Source organism: Chenopodium quinoa, unplaced genomic scaffold (genome assembly GCF_001683475.1).
Source record: "Chenopodium quinoa cultivar QQ74 unplaced genomic scaffold, ASM168347v1, whole genome shotgun sequence".
In the NCBI taxonomy this organism is placed as follows: domain Eukaryota; kingdom Viridiplantae; phylum Streptophyta; class Magnoliopsida; order Caryophyllales; family Amaranthaceae; genus Chenopodium; species Chenopodium quinoa.
The window spans coordinates 2,166,741-2,194,085 of record NW_018743937.1 but is presented as its reverse complement, the minus strand read 5'-3'; the positions used below and the strand labels follow the sequence as shown (position 1 = coordinate 2,194,085).

The following is a 27,345-nucleotide window of genomic DNA, read 5'->3' as shown; positions in this document are numbered from 1 at the left end:
AGGTCCGGTAGTTGGCCAAGCGGTGGTTCAAGGAGCGGTGGGTGGTCTGGAGCCACCACCGGCGCAAAATGCTGGTCAAAATGTAGCGGCTGCCATGGAAGTGGAAGGAGGAGGTGGTGGTCTCAACTCGGATTTAAATGCTGAAGGTAATCATGGATCAGGGAGTGTTGATGCTGGCGTCAATCAATTAAATTTGGGGGAAGAAGACCCCTATCGAGCTGCGGCTATGGAGGTTCAGGGACAGAACACGAGTGAGCAACAAGGAATTGGCGAAGATCTGACTGAGACAATGCCTCAATATGGGCCTGCGATAGAGCGAATTAGATATGATGTCTTGATGGGATCGACGATACAATCGAGGGTTGAGGTGAATGATGAAATCGTAGATAGAAGAATTGATAGTTCCAGCTACAACCAGCGATTTTTCATGGAATTTGACAATCAGAATAATCCGAGAGCAGTGGAAATAAGGGAACCGGATTCGCCGGTGTACGAGCCGATGGATTTTCAAGGGGAGGAAGATGAAGAGGGGTTTCCGGCGGGTCAAATCCCTGAGGACCCTCTGAATCCATGGGCTGGGGAATTTGAAATTTCCGTGGATGAAGAAGATCAATTGGAGGAAAACAGTATGGAGGCTCAACCCGATCTACAACAGCAAGCCGATCTCCCTTAAATTGAAAAATTGGAGATCGTTAATTCTGGAAGCAGGGATTTGGATTCTATTCCTCCAACTGAAACCATGTCTGACGGTGCGGTTATATTCCCCAGGTGGGGTGAGAGAGATAGAAGGGGAAGAAAAGTGAGGAGCAAGCGTTTTAAGAAGGAAAAAGGGAAGAGACAATTCAAACCAGAAAATTGTCCTTTAAAGAGAAAGGCAATCTCAGATCTGGAATTAGCTTCAGTGCAATTTATAGAGGATTGCGAGGATGACGCGGATTCCTTGTTGACTAGAAGGAAGAAGAAGGGTAAAGGTCTTGCTCACGATGGACCCCCCAGATGTCAGCCCTTCCTCCTCTAAGCTTGGGCTTGGGCCAGGTCCGATCTTCAATTTTGATGCTTGCATTTTGTTAACTTATGCAGGTGATGGGCTTGCGGTGTTGACCCCATTCAACCACCTCTTCCGCAATGATTGGACTAGTTTTGAATTGTCGGGGTATTAAAAGCCCAACAACACCGTTAATTCCAAAACTTAAAAGGCTTGTTGGGTCTTTTGATCCAGACTTCATTTTCTAATCGGAAACTAAAAGTAGTTCGGATTTAGTTTTTAATCGGCTAAGGAACTTAGGTTTTAATTATTTTAAGGGTATTGACTCTAGGGGTCTTAGTGGTGGTCTTTGGTTTGGATGGAAAACCAAGTCACTTTTTGAAGTGGTTTTTTCTTGTATCAATTTCCTTGTTGTAAAAGTCAACGATGTTATTAATGGAAAATGGAGATTGATTTTGGTGTACGGAGAACCTAGCACGTCTCAACGTGGTGGGGTTTGGGATTGTCTAAGTCAATGGACTAATCCCAATCTTGACTTACCAATTGCTATTGTGGGGGATTTTAATCAAGTTGACTCACTTTTGGACAAAAATGGGCAAAACAGCTCATATATTAGGGGTGCAAATCTGTTTATTGATTGGAAGGAATTAAATGATTTTCATGACTTGACCTTTCATGGTCCAAAGTATACTTGGTCAAATGGCAGAGAGGGTGAGGAGCTAGTACTTGAAAGACTCGACAAGGGATATGCTAACTCAAAGTGGTTAACTCTCTTTCCTCACTCGACCATAACGCATCAACCTATCCAAATTTCTGATCAAGCCCCAATTTTTTTCCAAACACATCAAACCACAAGGAATAAAAGAAATAGTGTTTACAAATTGGAAAGGTGGAGCCTTAATTATCCGGAGTGCCTTGAGGTGGCGCGTGAGATATGGGGTAAAGCTCAAAGGGGCTCCTCAATGTATAAGCTAGCACGGAAAATCCAATTCACAAAGAAGGGCATCAAAAGTTGGACTCTTGACAAGAGAAAGGAATGGAATGGTGAGTGGGACAAATTTGATTCAGATTTACTTGAAACGCAATTAGCTTTGGAAGATGATGGCAATGCAGAGGAGTTCATAAGAATAAGTAAGCAATTGGGAGAATATTCAAAAAATATGGCAGCTTACTGGAGACAAAGAGCAAAGATTAATTGGAACTACGCGGGTGATACTTGTTCAAGGTTCTTCTTCAATTTTGTCAAAGGAAGGAAAGCTAGAAACAAATTAGAGGCAATTAAAGATGATAATAGCAATTGGATCACGGATGAGGATAAAATTGCAGAAATTGCAAATAAATATTTTCAGAGTCTCTACGGTTTGGATGGTCAGGTCAATGATACAATTAGAAAGGATGAAATTGCACAAGTTACCAGGGGGATTACGGCTAAACTCACTGAAGATCAGAAAGATTTGCTCTCAAAACCTTATTCAAGACGAGAGATAAAGAACACCCTTTTTGCTATGAGCCCATGGAAAGCTCCCGGGCCGGATGGAGTTCCTGCTGGTTTTTATCAAAAAAACTGGAATTGGATCCAGGATGATGTAATTGAAGCAGTGCAATCGGCCTTATATTCAGGTAACATCCTAAAATAGTTTAATTTCACCAACATTGCGCTAATTCCAAAATGTGATAACCCCGAGTCCATGGATAAACTTAGACCTATTGGATTGTGCAATGTTATTTACAAGATTATTTCTAAGTGTATTACAAACAGGCTTAGGAGGGTTATTAATGACCTAGTCAGTCAATTTTAAAATGCTTTCATTCCTGGCAGAGCTATCTCAAATAATATATTGCTTGCTCATGAGATTCTAGAAAACAAAAGAAGGACTAGGAAAGGTGCTAAAGGAAAAATTGCAATAAAAACTAACATGAGAAAAGCGTATGATAGGATTAAGTGGGACTTCTTAGAGCAAGTTTTGAGCAAATTTGTGTTGCCTGATTTAATGATTAAAACTATTATGAATTGCGTAAGCTCTGTCTCCTTCTCGGTGTTGATTAATGGCAGTGCTCAAAAGCCTTTTAGATCGAGGTGTGGCCTTAAGCAAGGGGACCCCTTGTCTCCCTATCTCTTCATTTTGTGTATGGAAGGATTATCGGGTATGATCAGATGTGGAGAAAGTGTAGGGAGATTGTTGGGCTTAGTGTGGCTCAAAAGGCTCCCAAGATTAGCCATTTGTTTTTTGCAGATGACTCGGCTTTTTTCATCCAAGGAAAGGAAAGTAGTGTGATTGCTTTTAAGCATATACTGGATACATATTGTAGGGCCTCGGGCCAGGTGATTAATCAAGGTAAATCTACCCTCCTGGCCAGTCCTAATTCGAAGGAGGAGGATGTCAATAGATTTAGTGAAATTCTGGAAATTGACAAGAGTAGTAATTTTGGGGTCTACTTGGGTATTCCGGCTGACTTTGGCACCACAAAAAATGAAATTTTCGGTTTTATGGTGGATAGAGTGAAGGTACGGTTAAATGCTTGGAACTCTATGTTTCTTTCACATGCAGAGAGGCTAACCCTCATTAAGTCGGTTCTTTCCAGCTTGGGGACTTATGTGTTGTCTATCTTCAAATTCCCCGTTGGAATACTCAAGAAAATTATCAGTATTATAGCTAAGTTTTGGTGGCTTGGTAGGAAGAATGGCAAAGGGGTTTATTGGAAGAGTTGGAAGCGTCTCACAACAGCTAAAGAAGATGGTGGACTCGGTATCCTTGACACAAGATCTTTTAACCAAGCATTACTTGCAAAACAAGGATGGCGTATCATTATGGACACGGATTCTTTGATTAGCAAGGTTTTTCGGGCTAAATATAGGATTGATAAGGCTTCTCTCTTTAATAATAGTTGGTGTGATAGGAAAGCAAGTTTTTGGGGTTGGAAAGGGATTAAATGGGGATTAAAGGTGCTTAACAAGGGCTGCTCGTGGTCTATTGAGGATGGGTGCTTGGCAAAAATTCACCACCCCTGGATTAATGGGAAGAGGCCTATGTGGAATGGCTACTTTTGTCCCAAATAATGATAGTGTTGCTTCTCTTTTGTCAGATAATGGTGAGTGGGATATGGCAGTTTGTAACTCAATGTTCGATGGTGACACTGTCAGCAAAATAAGAAAGATTGTACCCATGGAAAAAGGTTTTGATGACATAATTATTTGGAGAGGGGATAGGAGTGGTATATACTCTGTCAGAAGTGGGTATAAATTCATTTTTGATAGTCAACAGCAGATTTGCGACACTCGAAACAAGCAATTTCCAACTAACCAGGTAAATTGGAAGAAGTTTTGGAAAACCCCAGGAAGCCCAAAGCATAAGGCTTTACTTTGGAAAATCTGCAAAGGTGCTCTACCAGTGGGAAGTGAGAGGAAAGAGGCCTGGGTGAAAATCATCACTGCCTTCTTTGCTTCAAAGGAGATGCAGATGAGAAGGGACAATTGGAAAGCTTAGAACATCTCTTTCGTGACTGCTCCTTTGCTAGCCATGTGTGGAGGGGATGTAATCTAGGGATAAATACTGAACATCAGTCAAACATCCCGATTGCAAATTGGATTTTTAATTGGCAAGGATTATTATGTGACAAGCTTCGACGTTTGGATGAGAGTTACTCTCTTTTCCTTAGTGGTTTAGAGAGCATTTGGGAGGCACGAAACAACTTGGTTTTTAAGAATAATAGGAAAAATGCTTGGACCACTATCAAACATATGGAGCAGAAGGTAATGTCTCAAAGGAGGAACAACGGTAAAGAGAAGGAAGAAAATACAACAGAACCAATTGATGATAGGCCACCAGGTTTTGAATTTGGAATTGGAAGCACGAGTATGCAGCAGCACAGGGAGATTACAACTCTGATTGCAGGAAACAGTGAATGCACCCCTCGATTCTTGAGATTGCAACAATTAACTGCAGTAACAGATCTAAATGGAAATGGAGGATCACTGCATCTGATGGCAACATTCATCTAGGTGAAGAAGCTGGCAGAGTGATAGAAGCAGCGCTATGGTGGAAGCCATCCTAAAAGGGGTTACAGTTGCTTTGGAAAGAAGATTGTGGCATTTACAGGTTTGTTTTTTTAGATGCTAGAGTGGGCACTTGGCTGCAGGACTTGCGAGCAGAATACTACCACATCCGAGACAAGATTGCAAGGCTCAGGAGCTTTTTACCAAATTTCCATTGTTTTAGTGTGTGTGCTTGTTTGTGTGCTGGGGAGTGATCCCTTTTATCATTTGTCAAAAAAAAAAAAAGTCTTGCTGTTAGCTCAGGCGTGACCAGTATCCCGAGGGATTCAGCCCGAAACACTTACATACCACATTAGTATAATTATATTGGTTCTTATCAAACAAATATGTACCTTAGGACCTGTTCTCTTAAGCTTAATTTCAGTTTAGTTCAATTCAGTTGAACTCAGTTCAGTTTAGTTTAGTTCAATTCCTATTTTCCTTCTCTCATAAACAATTCAGTTCAGTTCATTTTTGTTAAGTTCAGTTCAGCTTAGTTCAGTAAATCAGAATAAGCCCTTAGATATGTCAAATTAATATGTAAGGGCTTGTTCGATTGTTCTCTTATCAAATAAATATGTACCAATACTTAAGATCTATTCTCTTCGGCTTAATTTCAGTTTAATTTAGTTTAGTTTCGTTTAGTTCAATTCAGTTCAGTTTCGTCCAGTTCAATTCAGTTCAGTTCCCACTTTCCTTCTCTTATAAACAATTCAGTTCAGTTCAGTTTTGTTTTGTTAAGTTCAGTTAAATTCAGATCAACTCATATCAGTTCAGTAAATCAGAGCAAACCCTTACATAAGTCAAAATTTGACCCAACTGACCCGACTTGAAACCAACCCGAAAAATACCCATATAAATTTTGACTCGCATTGACACAATTAGAATGACTCAAGTTTAAAATGCACCCAACTTGAATCGCTTGATCCGACCTCAGCGAACCCGACTTGAACACCCTAATTAACCCCTTTACCAATACTTAGCGTAAATCTAAAACTAGTACATCGTAGTCCGTGCTAAAAATTATTGTTATGTGTGCAGAGTATTAGGCTAAACAATACAATTACCCGCCAAGCTCAGTTCACCAAATGCTGTTCATCTTCTCCAATTTCTCTCCTTTCTCTTTTCCAACCGCCGAATACATCGCCGACCTACAAAATCTCCAGTGACCCTTCAACACCCTCTTCGCCGAAAACTCCATTGATAATCTTTAAAGCTTTGTTTAACCTTCAATACCCTGTTCTCGATTTTGCAATTTTTTCGATCCAAGGCTTTGTTCGAGACTCATTTTATAATAGTGTGGTAAGTTTCATACAAAATTGTAGCCTTTGTTTTTGTTTATCATTTTATTGGTTATTGTTGTTAGTTTTGTTGAATTTGTGAATAAATTTAAGATTTTATATTTTTGGGTGATTTTGGTTTGGGTTTTGGTCAGAAATACATGAATCATTCTGCTGTGAAAATGGAGGAATCAAGCTCTGCTAATTTGAATAGTGATAACAATGGTGAAATTGAAGCTCGATTCACCGACCTTTGCAAGGTATTTGTGTTTATTCTTGTTTAATTTTATTGAATCTTGAGAAATTTCATATATTTTGTTGAATGCTAAATATTTAGTGAAATGAGAACCCTTTTTGTAAAACATTTTTTTTTTCCAAATTTTTTCGTTCAAATTCTGCCTAGTTTGTTACAGGATTTGGGGTTTAACTATGTAATTTAAACTTATTCGCAGAACAAATTTTCGTTGGATGAAAAGAGGTTTTCAGACGCAGTGAAATTGTTTACTGATAGCAAAAGTATTTTGTTGAATAATGTGTCGCCTATCGGAAGCACAACGGTACTTTTTCCATCTCGAGTAGGCTTTATAAGCTATGTTACTTGGACTCGGGTACTGTCATATATCTTGATATGACCCGAAATGGACTATGGAAGTGTCCAGCTCCTTGTCAGATTGTCTAGGATTGTACTCGAGTACTAAGGTGATTTGAAGAGTCCAAGTAACGTAGTTTATCATGATAGTTGTTGGTTATTCATGTTTACTTTCAATTTCTTATGTTCCTGCACATCTCTGATTTCAGCCTGAGGAATTGGAGAGATATATGTTTGCCTTTGTTCTCTACACCAGTAAGAGACTGGGTGAGGGAACTACAAGAGATAAGAATGAAGTTGGTAATCAGAGTGGAGTTACTTTGTGTCAGATACTAAAAGCAGTGAAGTTGAAGTACATCGTCTTCCTATGATATTGATTATCCGTTTTTATAAGTGGACCGATTTTGCTGTTCAGGATGTGATTGTTTCTATTTTCTTTTACCAGTCTTGTAGATTTCTTCAAAGAGCTTCCTCAGTTTGTTGTTAAGGTTGGCCCAATCTTAAGTAACATGTATGGTGGAGATTGGGAGAAGAGACTTGAGGTACGTGGAACATCTGACTTCAGATGCTTTTTTCTTTGTTAACGTATTGATCCACTTATTCTTTGATCAGGTGAAAGAGTTGCAGGCCAATTTTGTGCATTTGAGCCTTTTAAGCAAGTAGGTATTCTGTTGCTGTACTGGTTTTCTTTCTTAGTATACGTCTTTGTTTTGTGGACTAAAATTCACTAAAACTGGGCTTTTGCTAATCATGCCAGATTTACTGCGTTGCTTATAATTATAGTTAATATTGAAGTTCCAGAGCTCTTTGTGCTGATGGCTGTATTTGGGATGTCATTGTTCATAACACTTTGTGACGGATAATTGTCTGTCTTATGTGGTTTTCATGTAAACCTGTAGTGTAAACTTTTGAATTAATAAAGTTTCCCTTATACCATCTATGGCGGACGTAGTAAGTTGGGCTGCGATGTTGTTGATCATGTTGTTGAAGAACTTCAATTGAATTATGACAAGATTGACATAGTAGCGCAAACTGTTATTTTACTTATCTGATTTGCTTTTACAATGGGCAAAGACTTGCTGTTAAACGTCAGAGTCCTACCATAAGCTTTCTCGTTGTTTCCATTATTTTTTTTTTACTTATACTCCTACCTTTTAAATAGTATGAGGAAACACTTATAAATAGTGTTTAGATAATTATATCCTCTAAAATGTTTATTTACTTATTTGCCCTCATTAAGTCATTGATGTTAATTGCCTCTTTTTTTGAACTCTTTAGAATACTGTGCGGACATTTATACCCCAAAAAATATTTGTTTTCATATCTTCCCTCATTAATGTTGTCAACAACTAAATTTGTGACATAAGGTCAAGTCAAAAGAACTCCCCAGACATGGTAGGGTTGCATCTGAGTTGAAGCTTGAAGTGTCAAAATTTATTCTTAGGCCATCTTCCATTTAGAGTGTGTGCAGCTTATTTATTCTTGGCCTTTCTTAAACTTATCTATTCCCTTTTTTTATCCGTGGACTTTTAAAATTTGTTTAGGCAATGATTACTTTTGAAACTGTCTGTGTTTGAATTGAGAGTTAAATTGTATGCAGATTTTTAGTTGTCTACCACGTCTAAATGCTCTCAAAAGTCAAAACTGATGATGCCACCGGTATAATTCAAATAATGTAAGCTGTATGAGGGGAAAACTAAGAAGATAAGCCCTGACTGGAGTTTAAGACAGATTTGAACACTTGAGAATAGTAAAAGCTTTCTTCATTATTGGGTACTGATACAAACCATTCTAAATACAACTGTGGGAACTAGGAAGAGGGGACAGCCTTTACTTCGTGGTACTGTGTACTGTGGTTATTGATATCATGTTTGGCATAGCAGAGCATACATGCACTATGTAGCATTTCTAATCTTCTCTCATTGTGAATGAGCATATATGCACTATCATTATGATGAGGTCAAAATTCCAGTTTGGATTTTGTGTTGGGGACATTTATCATTTATGCAATGAACCCTTTGGAATCAATTGTTCCTATTGTTAAGTTACCTTATAATCTTTTATACTAGAATCTTCATCATGTTCTCACCCTATTTTGCAGAATTTGCTTGAACAAGTTTATTGTTAGATATTGATTTGGACTAATTGCTGTGTCATGTCTCTTTAAGGTACTACAAGCGAGCATACCAAGAATTTTTCAAGACGAATGAAGCTGATAAGGAAGTTGTTGATGCAAGCACCTTCTCCTCTGATAGCATTTCAGACTATTATAGGTTTGGATGGCTATTGTTTCTGGCCCTTCGTGTTCATGCATTCAGCAGGTTTAAGGACCTGGTAACCTGCACTAATGGATTAGTCTCTGTATTGGTAAGTTAAGACTTATCACCTCTTGTAGTATTGACTTGTGGAATTGTGGGATGTTTCCTCTCTAAAGGATTTATTAAATGCAAGAAACATGAAGGCTTGAATGAGTTTACAAAGTGTTCTGAATTTGTATAGTGTGATTATTTTCATAATCAGGATTTTATATTTATGTAAAATTCTTGAACCATTGAATATACATCAAATTCACTGCTAGCTGCCATTTTAAAAAGCTAAATTTGATGCAGGCTATCTTGATCATTCACATCCCTGCTCAATTGAGGAAGTTCAATGTTCTTGACTCGCCATTATTTGGTACAGTGCTCATAATAGATTTATGTTCTCTTTCTTTGGCTGTATTAACCTCTTTCCTTGGTGTTTAGAGAGGAGGGGTAACTCTACTATCTGAGGATAGCATTAAATTGATGGGAATAAGTTTCTGTTTCAGAAAAGAAAAGTGATCAAGGTGTGAACCTGATAGCATCACTTTGCCAAAAATATGACACTTCTGAAGATGAGGTGAAGCAAATGATGGGGAAAGCTAATGAATTGATTTTAGAGATTTTGAAGAAAAAACCATGTACAGCATCAGAATGCAAAACTGACAATCTAGACAACATTGACCCAGGTCAGTAAGATTTATGCTCTTGTAGTTGACTGTTTAACAGTAATTTGACCCAGGCTAGCTCAATTACTATCTTTATTGATTGCAGATAATTTGACTTACTTTGAAGACTTGTTGGAAGACTCATCACTTCCCAATTGTATTAGCATGTTAGAGAAGGATTATGATGCTGCAATTTGGAATAAGGGTGATATAGATGAAAGAGTCTTTGTTAATATGGATGACAGCCTACTTGGATCAGGGAGTCTTTCTGGAGGTGCCATTAACATAAGTGGTACTAAGGTAATTTTGATTTAATTGTGCAAATTTATTATATAACCATTTGTGAATATCACACTATATTATATGATTTATATCATTTTTCAACTTGCACTTTTGAGTCTCCTACCAATTGGAGAATGGTTATAAAATACAAATCACTCAATTAAGTTTTACAATGATATATATATGTATATGTATATATATGTATGAGAATTTTTCTTATGTGAGAATTTTTCTTATGTGAGAACACTCTTTATGTTCTAAATTTTTACTCGTATGTTTTAAATTTTAAATATGATGTTCTAAACTTTTCCTTAGGTGTTCTAAATTAAATCAAATGTTCTAATGTAGTACTCACATGTTCTAAACCATAAATTAGTTAAGTTTAATATCATAAATTTTAAATAACTTGTTCCAAAATTTTAACTTATATGTTCTAAATTTTAAAATGTGTGTTCTAAGATTTTTAATTATATATTCCAGATTTTAAAGCGTATGTTTTATTTTTTAACTCATATGTTTTAAATTTTTTACTCACACTTTCTATATTCTATATCAGTTTGTTCTAAATTTTTATTCACATGTTCATAATCTTAAATCGGATGCTAAAAATTTTACTCATATGTTTAAAATTTTATAAAGCAGATTTTATAAATTTTTAATCACTTGTTCTAATTCTTAAATCAAATGTTCTAAACATATTACTCACATAGATGTTCTAAATTATTACTCAAATGTTTAAAATTTTAATTTCAGACACATGTTCTAAATTTTTACTCGTATGTTCTAAACTTTTACTTAAGTATGAATTCTATAAATTAAGTTTTACAATGTGTGTGTGTGTGTGTGTGTGTGTGTGTGTGTGTGTGTATATATATATATATGTATAATTTTTTTTTTTTAAATCTAGTATATTTATACCTGTACCATGAATTGGAAAGGCTTAAAGTGGTGTGTTATTTCATTATATAGTAAGGACTGATAGCAATGTATAAGTAATGTTTTAATGCATTCTAATAATCCTTTCTTTCTTTTCTTTTTTTTTTGTTTTTTTACTCATAAATTCAGAGAAATTTAGATGTAATGACCTCTCCAACAAAAACAATTGGAAGTCCACTCTCACCTTGCCGATCACCTTCACTTCATTTAAATGGGGCTCGTGGTGGTGTCAACATAAGAATGATATCTACACCAGTGAGCACTGCAATGACAACTGCTAAGTGGCTTCGTACTTACATTTCTCCACTTCCATCCAAGCCATCTCCTGGGCTGGAGAAGTACCTTATGTCATGTGATAGGAACATAAGTAATGAGGTTGTACGTAGAGCTCATATTATTATGGAGGCCATTTTTCCTAATAGTGCTCTTGGGGAGAGAGGTGTTTCTGGGAAACTACCAAATTCTAACTTGACGGACAACATATGGGCACAACAAAGACGGCTTGAAGGTTTAAAACTGTACTACAGGGTTTTGGAGACAATGTGCGCAGCAGAGGCTCAGTTGTTGCATGCAAATAATTTGACCTCTTTGCTAACCAATGAAAGGTTTCACAGATGCATGCTTTCATGTTCTGCAGAACTGGTTTTGGCCACTCATAAGACAGTGACAATGTTGTTTCCAGCAGTATTAGAGAAAACTGGCATTACAGCTTTTGATCTTAGTAAGGTAATTGAAAGTTTTATCAGACATGAGGATTCTCTTCCAAGAGAGCTTAGAAGGCATTTAAATTCCTTGGAAGAGAGACTGTTGGAGAGCATGGTTTGGGAAAAGGGTTCCTCAATGTACAATTCTTTAATTATTGCGAGGCCAGCTCTGTCTGCTGAAATAAATCGTTTCGGATTGCTGGCTGAGCCAATGCCCTCCCTAGATGCAATTGCTGTACATATTAACATGTCCACTGGAGGCTTACCTCCTCTGCCATCATTTAAAAATGAGGCTGCTGCAGGTAAATAGTCATCTTATTTTTCTTCCCCCACAAAATAAAATTCTATTCTGTTTTTATCTTCAAATAATTGATAAAATACATAATGTGAATTCGGACTGTTTGAGCTGTTTACATATGGGGTTTTGTGACTTGGGTTTTGATTATGTAGTTTTCACGACCGAATCAGTTTGGTGCAAGCTTATAACAATTTGTTTAACTTTTAGGTTATGCAACAATGGAGAGGAGGGTTCTAGAAAATTTAGCATGAGGACTATGCAGGTTTCGGGATTCTTATGTTTCCTGCTTCCCTGCATACATTTTGTTAAAATTAGCATATTTTGACTCTCTGCTCTCCTAGTCTCCTGCCTATAGATTGCATTGTTTAGACAAGGGAGTGAGATAGTATCGTATCATAAGTAGACATCTATGGTCAAACTTTCACCTGTTGGCTGTTGCTACTTGTTTTAGATTTGTGACAAGTATGTTATTGCAGTGTAAATTACAAATTTTCTGACTATATTATCTCCGTGCTGTCAATTGTAGCAACAAATGGAGATATTAGGTCTCCAAAAAGAGCTTGCACAGAGTATCGTAGCATTCTTGTAGAGCGCAGCTCTTTTACATCACCTGTGAAGGATCGTTTGATAAACAACCTCAAGCAGAAGCTTACTCCTCCAGCTTTGCAGTCTGCTTTTGCAAGGTACTGTAAAATGTAAACTATTAAGTTAGTTGGAAGGACCTGTAAATTCATACTTATTTACGTATTATATAGTGTTTTGGAAAAGGCATCTTTCGTCACTATGATTTGGAAGATTTATTTGTACTTTGGGTTCTGGTTTTTTTTTTCAGTCCAACAAGGCTGAGTCCTGGTGGTGGAGGAGAAACTTGTGCAGAGACTGGGATCAATATATTCTTCAGTAAGGTATGAGATGCTGTTGCATTTTAACAGCAAACTGAGTGTTCTTGGTCATTTTCACTCTGTTGAGTATCTTGACCTAGTTTTACCTGCCTGATTTGGCACCTCTTACTAAATGCCACTCGATTATCTTGTATTCGAATTTCACATATTTACTCTCTGGCCTTTTTCTCGACCCCTCTCCCTTCCCTAAAAAAATACGTCCACTTTTTATTCTCTTTTACAATATTCATATACTTTACTTTTACTTATACACTATTTACGTACTCCACTTTGACTTTTACACTATTCATATACTCCACTTTGACTTTTACCCTATTCATATACTCATACACTTCCCCAAAAAACACTAGCATTGATGACTTTTAAATAAGGAAAAAAAGTCATATGGGATCTTATTAGATTAGTCTTGATTTACACTTTCATATTATCAAATTTCATAATTTTTTACGTACCAGTAATTAACAATATTGGTGATTGAAATAGTGCATTGGCAAGCATGAAATGGAAAGTGTTGCAAGTAATTAAAGCAAAAGTATTACTATATATAAAATTGTTGCTTGGTTTGAATAATTGGACCTTCTGTTGGAATTGTAACTTAGATATTTTGCATTCTTGTATCAGATTGCAAAGTTGGCCGCTGTCAGAATAAATGGTATAATTGAAAGGCTAGAAAAGCCTGACAAGCAATCTGAGACTCAACAAATGAGGGAGAGTGTATACTGTCTGTTCCAGAAAATTCTTAATCAGCGGACCTCACTTTTTTTCAATCGCCACATTGACCAAATAATCCTGTGTTCTGTGTATGGAGTTGCAAAGGTCTGTATATTTTAACTTAACTAAAACAAAATCTCAATAATATAATGGGGCTTAACTTGGCTCTCACATCATGCTTCTTGAACATTTTGAATAACTTTGCTTGTTTTCAGATTTCTCAATATGACCTTACATTCAAGGAGATTATTTTAAACTACCGCAAGCAGCCTCAGTGTAAACCCCATGTTTTTCGCAGTGTATTTGTTGACTGGTCTTCTTCACGCAGAAATGTAAGTTCAGTGAAAGCTGCTTAACTGAAGTAGTACTGTAGCTAACAAGTGTTTTTAACATCATTGGTAAGGTGGCTAAAATCTGAGCTTTCGCTTGATCTTCTAACAGAGACAAGGGCAGGATCATGTTGACATCATAACATTTTACAACAAGGTCTTTATACCTTCTGTGAAGCCTCTTCTCGTTGAGCTTAGCCCTCATGCTGCATGCACGAGAACTGATTTAATTCCCGAAAGTAATAACGACAAAGATGGTATGCATTGTGATGAGTATTTTGTTTTTGCTTATATAGAAAATGAAAAGAAGAAAACATTATGAAACTTTCATTGTTAGCAAGGCTTAGCTTCATTTTTTACTTGTTAATTAGGTCAATGCCCTGGATCACCAAAGTTATCTACATTCCCAAGTCTTCCTGACATGTCTCCAAAGAAAGTGTCAAAGAATGTCTATGTCTCCCCATTGCGCTCATCCAAGGTATCATTAGTTCTCATACAAAAATTTATATTAAGTTAATCTTTTGTTTAAATTGAGTCATCCTGGAAGACCAAGTATATAAATAGCCAGGGAAAATTTCTTCTCTTTATAGGTGTATTCCATGGATATAGGTCGAGATTTCTCTAGCGGGCTTTAACATAAAATCTGTACTCTGGAATCTGAATCTATTACAGTTTCAGTTATATCCTTTTGCAAGGTTCTGCTAACCAAGATTCACAGCTGTATCTTGTCCAACATAAATTTCTGAGCCGTCTTTGACATTACCAAATAGTATTAGTTCACTAAACACTGACTCTCACGTATCTGATTTTCACAATTTCCACTGTAGATGGACGCTCTAATTTCAAACGGCTCAAAGAGCTACTATGCTTGTGTGGGGGAAAGCACTCATGCTTTTCAAAGCCCTTCCAAAGATCTGACTGCCATAAATGATCGTTTGAATAGGTATAGATTTGATTCACTGACTTAAGTAAGACTTATGCTATATGCGATGATGCTGATTGTGCACCTCTTATCTTCCCAGGAATGTTAGGGGCGCACTGAATTTTGATACTGATGTTGGCCTGGTAAGCGACTCTCTTGTGTCAAACAGTCTCTACATTCAGAATGGAAACGGTGCCACTACCTCATCTGCAGCACCCTTAAAAACAGAACAGCCTGATTTTTAGTTAAGCGGTTGTACATGAGTGATGTATATTCTAGACTCCTCACACTTGTCTACAACCATTTTCTTTAATTTCTATTTAAAAGCCAGACCTGAAGTGAAAGAGCTGTATGTTTTTAGCATAGCTGCCATCACTTTCAGACGCTTGTGTATTATCATTTTTTGTTAATAGTAGTTTTATGTTATTGGTTGCCTTTTGTTTTTCTGAAGTGTAAATTACCATGTGTTTATCGCCTCTTTTGTCTGTTCTCATTGTTAGATATTGATCTAAGGACCAAGGTGCTCTCCTCTTCGACTTTTGAATATAAATTTCATTAAATATTGATTTAGATACAGCAATCTGAAGTTCTGTAAGTTAAAATTTGACAAGTAAAAGTTCAAGATTTGACATAAACCAGGGTGTGACTATATTTTCACTATTTTTTTCTCATACATTGTGTAGTTTAAGTATGTGGCCTGTAGGCATCTCAATCAAAATTGTAATTACGCAAAGAAGCATCAAACCCTCCAAGTTTCCAACAAGAACAAAAAATAACTGAATCATATAAACATCTACAGTAGTTAAAATGCTAATTACTAGTAAAATACAATTTGTTTTGGGGAAAAATACCCAGAAAGATAGTTATGTATTAACTCTAACTACGTTTTATTTGTAACATGTAAAAATGTCTTTACTTTAATTGTTGGGTTGATCTCAGTATATATTTTTTTCAGAACTTTAATGTTTTATTATTAATGACCATATTTTTTTGGTTGGTAGTGTAAAAATCTATGGTGCATGTATGGTAAAACAGAGAAAGAACAAATGTCCATTTTTGCTATAATAATACTCCCTCCATCCATTTATTAGAGTCTCATTTCTATCGTCAAAAATAAAAAAGAATTATATTATAGAACATTTTCTTGCCTGTCATTGTTGAAACCTACAGGCTACAGAACATGCTGTAGCTTGTAAAGATGTATTGACAGTTCATGTTCAACCTTCTTAATATTGAACTTTGTTCTTATGTATTGACAGTTCATGTTCAACCTTCTTAATATTGAACTTTGTTCTTATTATATGATACTACTATATGAAAAGTAGTCATTGTTTAATGATCGGAAAATTCAAAATTACCCCTTGTACAGTGAAATGATGGCAGCCACCTAACAAGAAGAGAACCACAACCGTTAGCATTAATACTTGAAAATTCCATCTGTATTTATATGCACAAAGTTAACATACAAAAACACGACGACAAACACCTCAATACAACTTTTTAACAGTTTCAAGAGTTTGAAACTTTACCAACAACTCACTACAACGGGTTAGACTTTTATTCGGGAAGGAAGGGAATACATAATACGATCAACACTGAAATTTTTGAAGGGTGTTAACATCATATACATCCATATTTCATACAAAATTTAACATCAATATGATCATCAAAAGTAAACCGAGAACTAACCAGCTGATCTTCACAAGTACTCTGTATGTTTTTCTAAACTCTATTTGACATCAGGGGAACCTAGTAAGAATTTGACCTTTGACAGTCACTACGACTTCAAAGAACTCAACATGCTAACCTCAGTATTTCTTCACAAAATCCAAGGTAACTATAATGAGTAAGACAGCATAACAACCTGGGCAACAACCAAATTTTTATGGTCAAGGGTGGTTTTTGTCCCGTCATAACTCTTCCTTATGTCAGCACGCTCAATAATTAAATGCCTATTTTCCCCTTTGATGAAAAGAATCTGCTAAAGCCACGTGACTGCTTCTCAGGGGTTGGAGTGGAAGAAGTAGAAGATCCGGACTTTGTAGGCCGGTGCCTGGCATTTTTCGATACAGGCGATTTCAAGCTATTTCCTTCAGTGTCTGATGTACTAATTGGTGCATTGTAGAGGTCTGAAGGTGAACTAGAACCTAGCCTTTGCAGATTATTGGAAGTGGCAGTATCCATCTCAACGTGATCCAGATCTTGCAGGTTCATCCCGCTCGTTGTTGGTTCTTCTTCATTAAAGCCTTCATCTCTATGACTCCTCTCACTTATGGGTGAACCCATGAATTCTGACTGAGGGTGTAAGGTTTTTAGCTGCTTACCAAGAAGGAATATGGTTTCTTGACACTCTGCTAGCTTCTCTGCTGCAGCTGCCAGGTCCTTTTCCTGTACAATTTTGAAATGGAAGAATTCAGTGTAAGCCTTCTGAAACAACAGGATGAACGAAAATCACATAATAACTTTCGGTGTTAGGCGTGCTTAACTCATCCCAGATGCTTATGTTTGATGTTCATTTCATGAAAAAATATTTTGGTTTAACCATTTAAGCAAATGAGGTTTGTGTGTTAACAATAGGAAATTAGGAAGTAATAAGAGACAAGGAAAGGAGCCCAAAATTGATCTTGGAAGACAATATTATGATTGTGGAATGATACCTCAAGTCTACGAAAAAGGAAATTACTACTCTTTGTTCTGACTTATGCTCATAAATTTACAATAGTAGTGTCTGCAACAAGAAATAGTTTCTCTTATCAGCTTCATACCTGTTTGCTTCTGTCATCTGCATCAGCAGCTGAGGACGAACACACAGAACATCCTTCATTCCTATAAAAACACCACACCCGGAAGTTAGTAATGTATAACATCTTATGAAAACTATCAACTATATCTTCATCTAAAAAATAATAGTTAAAATTGAAAAGTGGAAATAGAGTTAGCATTTTGATTTACATGAGCAATATTTGTAACTACTGTAATTACCTTGAAAATTGCCAAAAGGTAACATAATTGTCAAACTAACCTTTGTAATTGTTCTTCAAGATCTTTGCATCTGACTAAAGCATCTTGGTGACTCACTTTTTCAGCCTCAAGTTCATTATCCAGAGATTCCAATTTTGATTTCAGGATACTGACTTCACTCTGCAATTCTTCAGCACGTTTTTCAAGCATCTTGTACGATTCTGCCATGCACTTCAGCTGAGTCTCAGCCAAGCTGTTCATGTTCTGGGAAGAAGCCAGCTCTGAATTAACTCCGGCTAGTTGTTGTTCCATTTCCAGCAACTGAGATTTAGTTGTCTCCAGATCTTGAGAGCATTGGGAATATTCCCTCTCCAAATTGTCTTTCTCCGCTTTTAGCTGTTCAAATTCCTCTACTGAGAATTTACATGTTTGTGGCTCGAAGCCTGACATAACATTGGCATCCTGAGGAACCTCAGGATTTGAAGAAGAATCAGATAGGCTACAACCATTAGAATAACTTTCTCCTTGGGGTGGCTTATTTTCAGGCAATGCAATTTTGTCTATACAATCTGGACTGTTGACTTCCGTTTCGTTGCCCTTGTATCCCAGGACACTAAAGTTAAGCTCACTAGCTTTAGCCATGAAATCAGAAAGGGAGAAAACAAAATCATCCAGGCTAATTTCATTGCACATTACACTGTTAAAGGAGGCAGAGAACTGCTCAACTTTAAGCCCTAATGCATCATTATCGTCACACAGACCATTGACTGCTCTAGATTCCTTCTCCAGGAATAATACAAAATTGTGAATCTGAGAGATGGCGGCTGCTAATTCTTCACTAATCTTCTTAATCTGGCCATTTTGCCTACCATTTTCAGACAAATCAATTTCCTTTTCTGTAGTAGCCACAGCATCCCCTGGTACAACTTGCTGATCGGTAGCACCTTCTGAGCAATGTTTCTCCTCAAAGACACAATTAATTGAGTGTGGATTAAGGGTCTCATGCACCTCTTGTACAGCATGCTTAATGTCCTCCAGAACTTTCACAACATCAGAATCATTGGAGACAGATTCAAAAACCTTCGATATTCTTGATTGCAAGCTCACCAATGGCAATGATTCTGTCTCAACTTTGGAACCTGATGCCAAATCTCCTAAAGCAGGACTAGCCACAGAATTTGATCCAGGCACTGCTTTGGATGGGGCATTTGTACCATTTACATCAGCGACGACACTGTTTGAAGTTACAGATTTATTGGCTGGGCTGTTAGTAATAGATATGGAGCAATTCGAGTCATCAGATAATAGAGCCAGTTTCTCCATTTCCTCAAAGTCATCCATAAGCTCCAAATGCTTCCCATTTTCAGTTTTCATAGACTTTTCCTTGCTGTTATCCTTAATATGAGATAGCTCTGAGATTAGCGCAGAAGCCCATGACTCAGCACAACTTATTGTATCATCATTTCCATCTTCAGAAAAGGACATCATACTTGGAGAATTGCTAACATGCTGACTAGAAGACCGATCAGCTTGAACTTGAGTATCAGGTTTTACAAAGCCCTTTTGTTGATTGAATATTTGTACTTGTGCTTCCAGATTTTGAAGTTTACTAGCAGTCTTGGCACAAATGCTCCTAGAAGTTTGCAATTCACTGTTACGTTTTGCCAATGCCTCCTTAAGCATCTTTGTTTCTTCTTCCATAGCCAAAAGGCGCTCGGTGAGATACTCATTCTCCTTCTGGAATTTCTGCGAACCATCAAGGGAATATTCAGGCACTGGTGACATGTGGGAATTTGATGAATACTGGGGGCTGGCAGGTCTGGCAGGAGACCTTCTCAGACGACTTTCTCCATGGTCTCTACCCAGGCTTTCCACTTCCAGCTTCATTTGGGCCAAAGCAGCAGGTCCTGGCAGCTTCTTCCTTACAAGACCACGTAACCTTTGACACTCTGCTTCTAACTTTGTAATTTTCTTCACACTTTCCAATTGCTGCTTGTTGGCTGCATCTGCAGACTTGACACTCATATTCCTTTCCTCATTACGGATTTCTAGCTCCTTAGAAACAATATGGAGTTCATATTTTAAGGAATTTATCTCCCTTTCACAGGATTCAACATTGCTTTTCAAGTGCTCAATCTCTGCCTCAGCCTTTGACTTTTCTTCATTAACTTTCATAAGCATGTTAGAACGCTCCTGCAATGACCTGGAAAGAGCATTGCTCTCAGCTTCTGCTCTCATGAGCTCTTGATCCATGCTAGCAATCTTTGCTTCTAGCTCATGCTTCATTCTATCATACTGCTTGTTCTTTGTTATCCCAAGTTCTTGGAGCTTTTGTTCATTCTCTTCCTTCAAATTTCTTATCTGCCTCATGCATTCTTTAAGAGCACCATCCAAGTGAGCAGCCCTGTCTTCAGCCGTTAATTTTTCCAGAGTCACAGACTCAAGATGATTTTTCAAAGACAAAGCTTCTGCTTCAGCCTTCTCCCAACCTGCAGGAAAGCCACGCCAGTAAGGATGTGGACTTGACAAGCTTACACTGAAAAAGTATCTTATTTGAGAAACTCATATAGTTATGAATGTAAACTCTGCCATAAGTAGTCATTTCTTACAAACCTAGGCTTTGCAGCAAAAAGTTCTTTAGAAAAAAATTCCATACCTGAAACTGCTTCCTCAGCCACCTTTGCATGTTGTTTGACAAGTTCTTCCTTGGTGGTTATCTCCGAATTAGCAGATGAGACCTTCTCATTTAGTTCATTGACTTCTTCCTCCAATGTTTTGACCTGATCTTCATATGTTTGTGCTTGCTCTTCATATGCTTTTACTTGCTCTTCATATGCTTTTACTTGTTCTTCGTAAGTCTTCACTTGATTTTCCAGTCCACTCAAATGAGTGTACGATTCTATGGAAATTTGAACATAATTCGCCTTCTTGTGTTTATCATGTTTCTCCTGTCCCTGAGATGATAAACGTGGAAATAAATTACAATGAATGAATAAGAAAATTTTCTAAATCAATATCATAAACTCTGTTGCTTATCTACTACTGCAAAACCTAAAAAATGATCAAAAATTTTCATTACAAAAAAGAAATATAAGGTGCTTGAAAATATTAGTGCAAGCTGCCAGAGATAACAATGGAAACATTCATTAAACATATCATATTCTGAGAAAACTACTCTGGAAATCTTAACATAGAAATTAATAACAGAGTAGGCATTCTGAACATATAGAGAAGAGGCATCTGGTCTGCATAATATAGATAGATGAATAGAACAGATAATTAAGATTTGTATATTTAAAATTATATAAAACCCCACAGCACATTCATACAAGAAAGCTTTTAAAGAACCAACCTTGTCTGGCTGAGATCCACCAGAAGGCAAAGCGGCACCTGCAGAATCAAGAGTAGCAATGACCTTCTCTGCAGCTGACTTCTCGGATGACTTTTTCTTCCATGGCCAACCCCGACGGTCCATCCTAGACTGCATTTCACCATACAAGACAAGTCAGCAATAAGCGAAGCAACTAAAACAAACTCATCACAGACTATCAGAAATCACAAAGGGCATGCAATATTGCCAATAGTTCAATCAAGTATAGAGCAAGTACTATGTAAAAACCCTCTTATCTCCAAAGTTGGCGTATGATTTCAACAAAAGCAAACACGCAGTTCACTCGAGTATTCGTTGAAAGCAAACCTTCCTTAACAAGATCAACTATATAAGCATTCATCGCGGTAAGAACACAGACTATACAGCATAAGAACATCCAATCTAATACATTGCTAGGAATGCACTAAAAGACAGGCACATCAACGATAGATCAACCACCTAAATTCACTGAACTAAATAAAATAAAGGTGCAGTTAAAAAAGCAAAATCCTTACAAAGCAGAAAAAACAAAAGGGCCCAAAAATGTGGAAGTAAGGTAAGGTATCTCTACCCTTTCAAGGACTGAGCAACTAATATCAACACTGTAGCTCATGTCATACCACCCAAATCAAAATAAACCCAAAAAAGAATTTCCACTTCAGCATCTCACAACTTTTCGACGGTGATTGTTTCGCAACAAATAATCGCATCAAAATAGGAAAAACTTTAAGAGACGGGAATAGCGTCGGTCTTTTTTTTTTTTTTTTTTTTTTTTTTTTTTCAATTTAGGACCTCTTTTGCTTTCTTTTTTAGGAACTACACTATTTGAGTAAAGTAGCAAAAGAGAACTCAACTACCATACTAGTAGCAGTGGTAACAACTACAAGCATGCTTCCTTTATATCATCACAAACAAACAGAAACAATAACAAAATTTAAGGCGGATGCTTGGGAATTTAAAGCACAAAAATCAAATATAAACTGTTCAAGAGTTATTATTATAAAGTCATCCACATTTTATGCTCTTTTCCTATTTTTTTTCTCTCCTTTTTATTTTTCTTGTTACGATTTATTATGAGTTCAGATGAAAATTAAATAAATAAAATTAAATAAACAACCGAAATTATAATTTTTGGGGGACCAAAAACGACAAAAACATTCAAGGGCATTAAATTTAAAGAATATGATGGTGGATTCTATTCTTATCTTTTTTTTTTTTTTTTTTTTTTTTAATTTAATCTTTCCTCGGTTAATTCAGTAGCATCCAAACAGAGTAACACCCTGTTCATAATGCATTCAAACACGGTAAAACTCGTTCATAGGAATACCAAATTTATGTTTCAAATGCAATTATTTTATAATTCTCTCTTGGGTTAAAATAGAAGCAGCGAATCATTTGCCGACTAGTAAAATGAGAAACGACACTATATTATGAGACGGAAGGAGTATTAAAGAAAGATTATTAAACATTGAGTACGGCTCTGAGTATTAAATTTACTAAATAAAAAAATTAAAACAATTGTTTTAAATTTACAGTAGATTATGAAGAAAAAAAAAATCCAGCTAAATATTAAAGATCTATGAAAAGACTCAAAAGAGTTGCCTCGAAACTTCCAATACATCCAATCAAAGTTAAGTTCTAGTTCCTACTCCATTAAAAATACTTGCATTATTTAATTAGACCTCAGGAAAAAAAATTAACAAATATTTTTAAATAATTGAAATTAGCCTTCTAGTGATGGCGTAAAATTCCTGATTAAGCAAAATTGGAAACAAATTAATTAAAATTTGTTCAAAACTTCGAGGATTAGGAAATTACTAAAAGTAAAAAAAAACACATCCGGATTCAAAAACTCGATACTATCGAAATTTAAATTAAGTAGCACAACATTATCAACTTGAAATCAACAAACAAAAAAATCGAAATTCAAAATAAAAACAACGATCCAATTTCAAAAATATTGGCTACTGATCAATAATTTAAACTACATTTTCCAAAAATAACAATCAAAATCCACTCCGATTACGCAAGTGAAAGTAGCAATGTTGAATCATTTTGACAAGCAATTGAGCACTAAAAATGTAACTTACCAGATTATAAAGAGGTTGAAGAAGAATATGAAGAAGATCTGGAAATTTGAGTAGCTTTAAAAATGAAATTGATAAATAGCTCAACTTTTTTTTAGCAGAATTGTTTTTGGGTTTTTATTTTTTTATTTTACAGGAGAGAGAAGATGGGAGGGAGGGAGGTGGTGATGGAGTGGAGGAAAAAGAGTTGGAGATGGTGGAGAGAGAAAATGAATGAAAAAGAAAGAAAAGAGAGTGAAAAAGAGGAGAGAGAAAATGAAAGAAGAAATAGTTGTGTGTTTAGGTGTCACTTAAAAGGCTCCAAAATAGTACTAGTACAAACTTTTTAAACTATTTGGGAAAATTAAACTTTCATTTTTATACACATTATTACTCCACTCCATAAGGTTTGTATATACAGTATAGTGAAGTGATCATAGGGTTTGTATTTTAGTATATTCTCGTAGCTATATTTTGTCGAACAAGACCATAATTAATTTTAATAATAGATTAATTAATTTGACTATTTGAGTATTAAAAAAAGGATTTAGGGTGTTACGCATTATTAGCGGTGAGAAAGAAATTGAAGTTGTGCTTGATTTATTAAGAGCTTAATGAATTGTCTTGATAACAAAATTATGCTAATAGCCTTCATTTATGATTTTATGGTCCCTTGAAAGTACAAAAATTGGACAAATTATTTTCTTTAGATACACATACTATATTGTTTTTTAATTAATAATTTTCTTACTATCAATCAAAGCACAAAAAATAAATTCAAAAAAATATATTTTGTGGTGAAGAAGTAGCTAGTGTAAAGAGTAAATGTGAATAAGGACAAAAAAATGACAATTTTCAAAGGCAAAACCTGGTTGAAATCACCTTAACTATAAATCACTTCAGTAAATTCTTCTGAAACCAAATAAACAAATATAAATGCAATGAGAATAATAATAACAATAATGAAATATAAAATGTGACATAAATTTAAGATATATGTAATGGGTTGGCATTAAATAATGGGAAGGGCACGCCTAATTGTTGAGTAAATGATTTAGGAAGTAAAAAGACGAAAATACCCCTAAAGGATTATGGAATTGGCAGAAGAATCCCAGGCGCTTGTGGTAGAAGCAACAGCAATCGAGAAGGGCGGGGGGTGACCGTGAGCTGTACTCAAATTGTTACATTTTGGACCACCGTCACTCCAGCTCATTGTGTTTTCGGTTTTTCCTTTAACCTTAACCTTTGCGGCTGTTTCTTCCGTCAGATCTTCTGCTCTTGCTTAATCATCACCGTCCATTCTCTTTCTTTTTCTATTCATCTATCATTTTCATATGTTATTGGATTTATGTATATTTGTGTATATAGTATATACAATATGGTTGTATTTATAGTGAGATTATTGTTATTTATATGATATTGTTGTTGTAATTGTATGAATAGTCTTTTTTTTCGATGTGTTTTATTAAAATGGTTGACTTTTGTCATATTAGCATATATGTTTATGTATAATTTGTTTTTTTTTCCTACTCGACATAAATCTTTGTCTTATTATTATTAAAAATACATATTAAATAATTCAATTAAAAAAAAAGTGAGCAAGTATAAGTAGTGAGTACACAAACTATGTGTGTTACCTAAAATATAAAGATCGAGTAAATTAAACGCGGGTCTGGGCCACACCCGCAAATCAAGAGAGAGAGTCCATTTCACAAGTTCAAGGATATTCTATCCCAAAACCATAAGACAATAGGAGGAGTAGTCGTTTAGCCGTGTTTAATTCTCTCTTCTTCAACTAATGTGGGACACTTACATGTGGTGACACTTAAGAGGTTTATTCTTCAACATTCCCCCTCACATGTAAGTTCCTTTTAACTCAAGGATAACTTGATCCAATTCAATTTGGCCAAAATACTTAATGTCATTAAATGTCCCAAACTTTGGGCCTAACAATATACTCAAACCATTAGAGGTCCCATATCGTGGGTCTGGCTCTGATACCATGTTAAACGCGGGTCTGGGCCACACCCGCAAACTAAGAGGTGAAAGTCCACTTCACAAGTCCAAAGAGGTTCCATCCTAAAACCATATGACAATAGGAGGAGTAGCCCCTTAGCCTTATAAAGTGTTTAATTCTCTCTTCTTCAACCAATGTGGGACACTTACATGTGGTGACACTTGAGAGCTTTATTCTTCAACATAAGTAGAGGTGGATGTAACTAAAAATTACAGAATACCTCTCACAAGTAAGGGAGATATAGTAAAAACAAAGAATGCAAATAAATAAAAGTCTTTTTTTTTTTGAGGGGAATCATAAAAGTCATTAGACATTGAGATAATAAGTTCTTGTTATTATTTATTAAAATTCTTGTATATATTGATATAAATATGAAATATTTATTAAGTCGTGTGTACTAATTTTTAAAGTGAAAGACATTTTATTGTAGACATTCATCATATAAAATACAACATAATCCACTGTTAATATTGATTATGATTATATTAGCCAATCTAATCCTTCAATTTCACATGAAATTAGTTATTAATAGTCGTACTTTTATTCTTTAATTAGTTTTGGCCAATCCTGTTGAAAAGTTAAAAAAAATAGGCAAAAAGGAAAGACATCACTTTCTTTATAGCTAAAAGCAAAACTACATGATCATGTTGAGGTAAAACATATCTCCAAATGGCTACGAAATGATTCTCAAGTTTGGAAATTGGAAGGTGGCTTTCTAGCTACTATTTCACCTCACTTGTTATATTACTATTTTTTTTTCTTTAAGTGAAGAGTATTTATTTAGCAATCAAAAAGTAAAAGTCTTTATTCCTTCCTTGAAAGTGCATGATATAACTCTCATGTACAACTCACCCTGCATCTCCATACGCACCTAAGAATATGATAAATTTACCATATTCTACTAAGGGCCTGTTCTCTTACATTGAAATTCAATTCAGTTCAGCTCCTAATTTCCTTCTCTTATAAAATATTCATTTCAATTCAGTTCAGTTCAGTTCAGTTTAGCTGAGTTCAGTCAATGCGAACAGGCCCTTAACTCTATGAGTACTAGTCTACTTATTATGTTAATGGGGGATCAAGGAGTGGAAGGATGGCTAGTGGTTCCATCTCCCTCCGGTGCAACCAGGGTTCGATCCTCACCCCTTTTGTGATAAGAGGGGCACCCTCGTATCTTAATGCATAAAAAAAATGATAATTTAATTTAGTCAACTCGTATGAAAGTGAAAAAAAACTGTTATTCACTACCCACTACATAAAATATTTTTATTATTAATTTTGATTTTAACTTACTAGGATCATAGATGATTTTTTTTTTAAAAGCATAGCAATTAATTTGGATATTTGGGGCGGATTCAATTTGGCTTATATTAGGTCTCGAGTCATAATTGGGTTTGTAGCCTCTAGGTCAAGTTCAATTCATATTAGGGTTCGAGTCAAGTTTTGTTCAAGTTATATTAGGTCGTTCACCCCTTCGTTTGCTATTGATCTAAGGTTTGGTTTGAGTCAAATTCAAGTGGAGTTTCTCTTCAGGTTTAGGTTGTGTCAAGTCGGGTTTAAAGAAGTCTTACAATGAACAAATTAGGGTTTAACTCATATTTTGGTCGGATAGTTAATAGGTTTATTGATAAATATCATTAAGTAAGTTTGGGTTGAATTGAAGAGGAGGAGATGAGGATGCCGATATGAGGAGATAAATAGTGCGGTAGGGCGTTTATTATGGTTATATTTGAAAATTTTATTTCATTATTATATGTCAAATTTCAATAATAATTGCAAGACAACAAATGGTGAATCACAATCAATTATGCCAGTAATAATTAATTGTAGGAATAAAAAAAATAAATTACAATATTCAATAACGAAATTAGGGTTTTGGACAAGATGGATAATTGAAATAACTGAATTGTCAATTGAAGATACAAAAGAGGGAATATAAGGGGGTGAATAACCAAAGTTTTTATCTATGGGGATTGGTGGCAATTTCTTGGTGGT

At 35.8% G+C, this 27,345-nt stretch overlaps 3 protein-coding genes across 6 annotated transcripts; 2 read left to right on the top strand and 1 right to left on the bottom strand.

The window, feature by feature from the left end:
* The first annotated feature begins 739 nt into the window (after positions 1–739).
* Positions 740–4,470, top strand: LOC110688776. Its single transcript, XM_021865540.1, has 6 exons — positions 740–998; positions 1,081–1,153; positions 1,317–2,605; positions 2,846–3,062; positions 3,122–3,967; positions 4,050–4,470. Exons 1-6 carry the CDS (start codon positions 740–742, stop codon positions 4,468–4,470), a joined length of 3,105 nt encoding a protein of 1,034 aa, XP_021721232.1.
* Positions 4,471–6,034: 1,564 nt separating this feature from the next.
* LOC110688715 (retinoblastoma-related protein-like) lies at positions 6,035–15,381 on the top strand. Of its 2 annotated transcripts, XM_021865476.1 has the most exons (19): positions 6,036–6,320; positions 6,454–6,558; positions 6,751–6,855; positions 7,097–7,239; positions 7,333–7,429; positions 7,500–7,546; positions 9,056–9,254; positions 9,497–9,563; positions 9,697–9,876; positions 9,962–10,155; positions 11,203–12,079; positions 12,602–12,758; positions 12,908–12,980; positions 13,599–13,793; positions 13,904–14,020; positions 14,130–14,274; positions 14,389–14,495; positions 14,845–14,960; positions 15,040–15,381. In XM_021865476.1, exons 2-19 carry the CDS (start codon positions 6,460–6,462, stop codon positions 15,182–15,184), a joined length of 3,063 nt encoding a protein of 1,020 aa, XP_021721168.1. In that variant the 5' UTR covers positions 6,036–6,320; positions 6,454–6,459; the 3' UTR covers positions 15,185–15,381. The 2 variants fall into 2 exon arrangements, with proteins under 2 accessions (XP_021721169.1, XP_021721168.1); XM_021865477.1 differs by lacking the exon at positions 14,845–14,960 and having other exon boundaries at positions 6,035–6,320; positions 15,040–15,142.
* A 975-nt stretch (positions 15,382–16,356) lies between these two features.
* On the bottom strand, positions 16,357–23,802 carry LOC110688713 (filament-like plant protein 4). 3 transcript variants are annotated; one of them, XM_021865474.1, is made up of 6 exons: positions 23,361–23,802; positions 21,253–21,381; positions 20,557–20,854; positions 17,962–20,389; positions 17,705–17,765; positions 16,357–17,327 (listed from the first exon to the last, which is right to left on the bottom strand). In XM_021865474.1, the coding sequence occupies exons 2-6, from the start codon at positions 21,373–21,375 to the stop codon at positions 16,884–16,886; spliced, it is 3,354 nt and encodes a 1,117-aa protein (XP_021721166.1). In that variant the 5' UTR covers positions 21,376–21,381; positions 23,361–23,802; the 3' UTR covers positions 16,357–16,883. The 3 variants fall into 3 exon arrangements, with proteins under 3 accessions (XP_021721166.1, XP_021721165.1, XP_021721167.1); XM_021865473.1 differs by lacking the exon at positions 23,361–23,802 and adding an exon at positions 21,842–23,354; XM_021865475.1 differs by lacking the exon at positions 23,361–23,802 and adding an exon at positions 21,509–21,835.
* Positions 23,803–27,345: the final 3,543 nt, after the last annotated feature.

Bases quoted from the DNA above. Each gene is read 5' to 3' on its own strand.
- LOC110688713 (XM_021865473.1), bottom strand. From the start codon at position 21,883: ATGAGCTACAGTGTTGATATTAGTTGCTCAGTCCTTGAAAGG. The intron at 20,855-21,252 runs GTTGGTTCTTTA...TTATCATCTCAG, and splicing joins GTGGATCTCAGCCAGACAAG to GGACAGGAGAAACATGATAA. The intron at 20,390-20,556 runs GTATGGAATTTT...GCTTTCCTGCAG, and splicing joins GGCTGAGGAAGCAGTTTCAG to GTTGGGAGAAGGCTGAAGCA.
- LOC110688776 (XM_021865540.1), top strand. From the start codon at position 740: ATGTCTGACGGTGCGGTTATATTCCCCAGGTGGGGTGAGAGAGATAGA. The intron at 1,154-1,316 runs GTATTAAAAGCC...TATTGACTCTAG, and splicing joins ACTAGTTTTGAATTGTCGGG to GGGTCTTAGTGGTGGTCTTT. The intron at 3,968-4,049 runs GTGCTTGGCAAA...AAATAATGATAG, and splicing joins TCGTGGTCTATTGAGGATGG to TGTTGCTTCTCTTTTGTCAG.
- LOC110688715 (XM_021865476.1), top strand. From the start codon at position 6,460: ATGAATCATTCTGCTGTGAAAATGGAGGAATCAAGCTCTGCTAATTTG. The intron at 7,240-7,332 runs GTACATCGTCTT...TTCTTTTACCAG, and splicing joins CTAAAAGCAGTGAAGTTGAA to TCTTGTAGATTTCTTCAAAG. The intron at 12,981-13,598 runs GTATGAGATGCT...TTCTTGTATCAG, and splicing joins TCAATATATTCTTCAGTAAG to ATTGCAAAGTTGGCCGCTGT.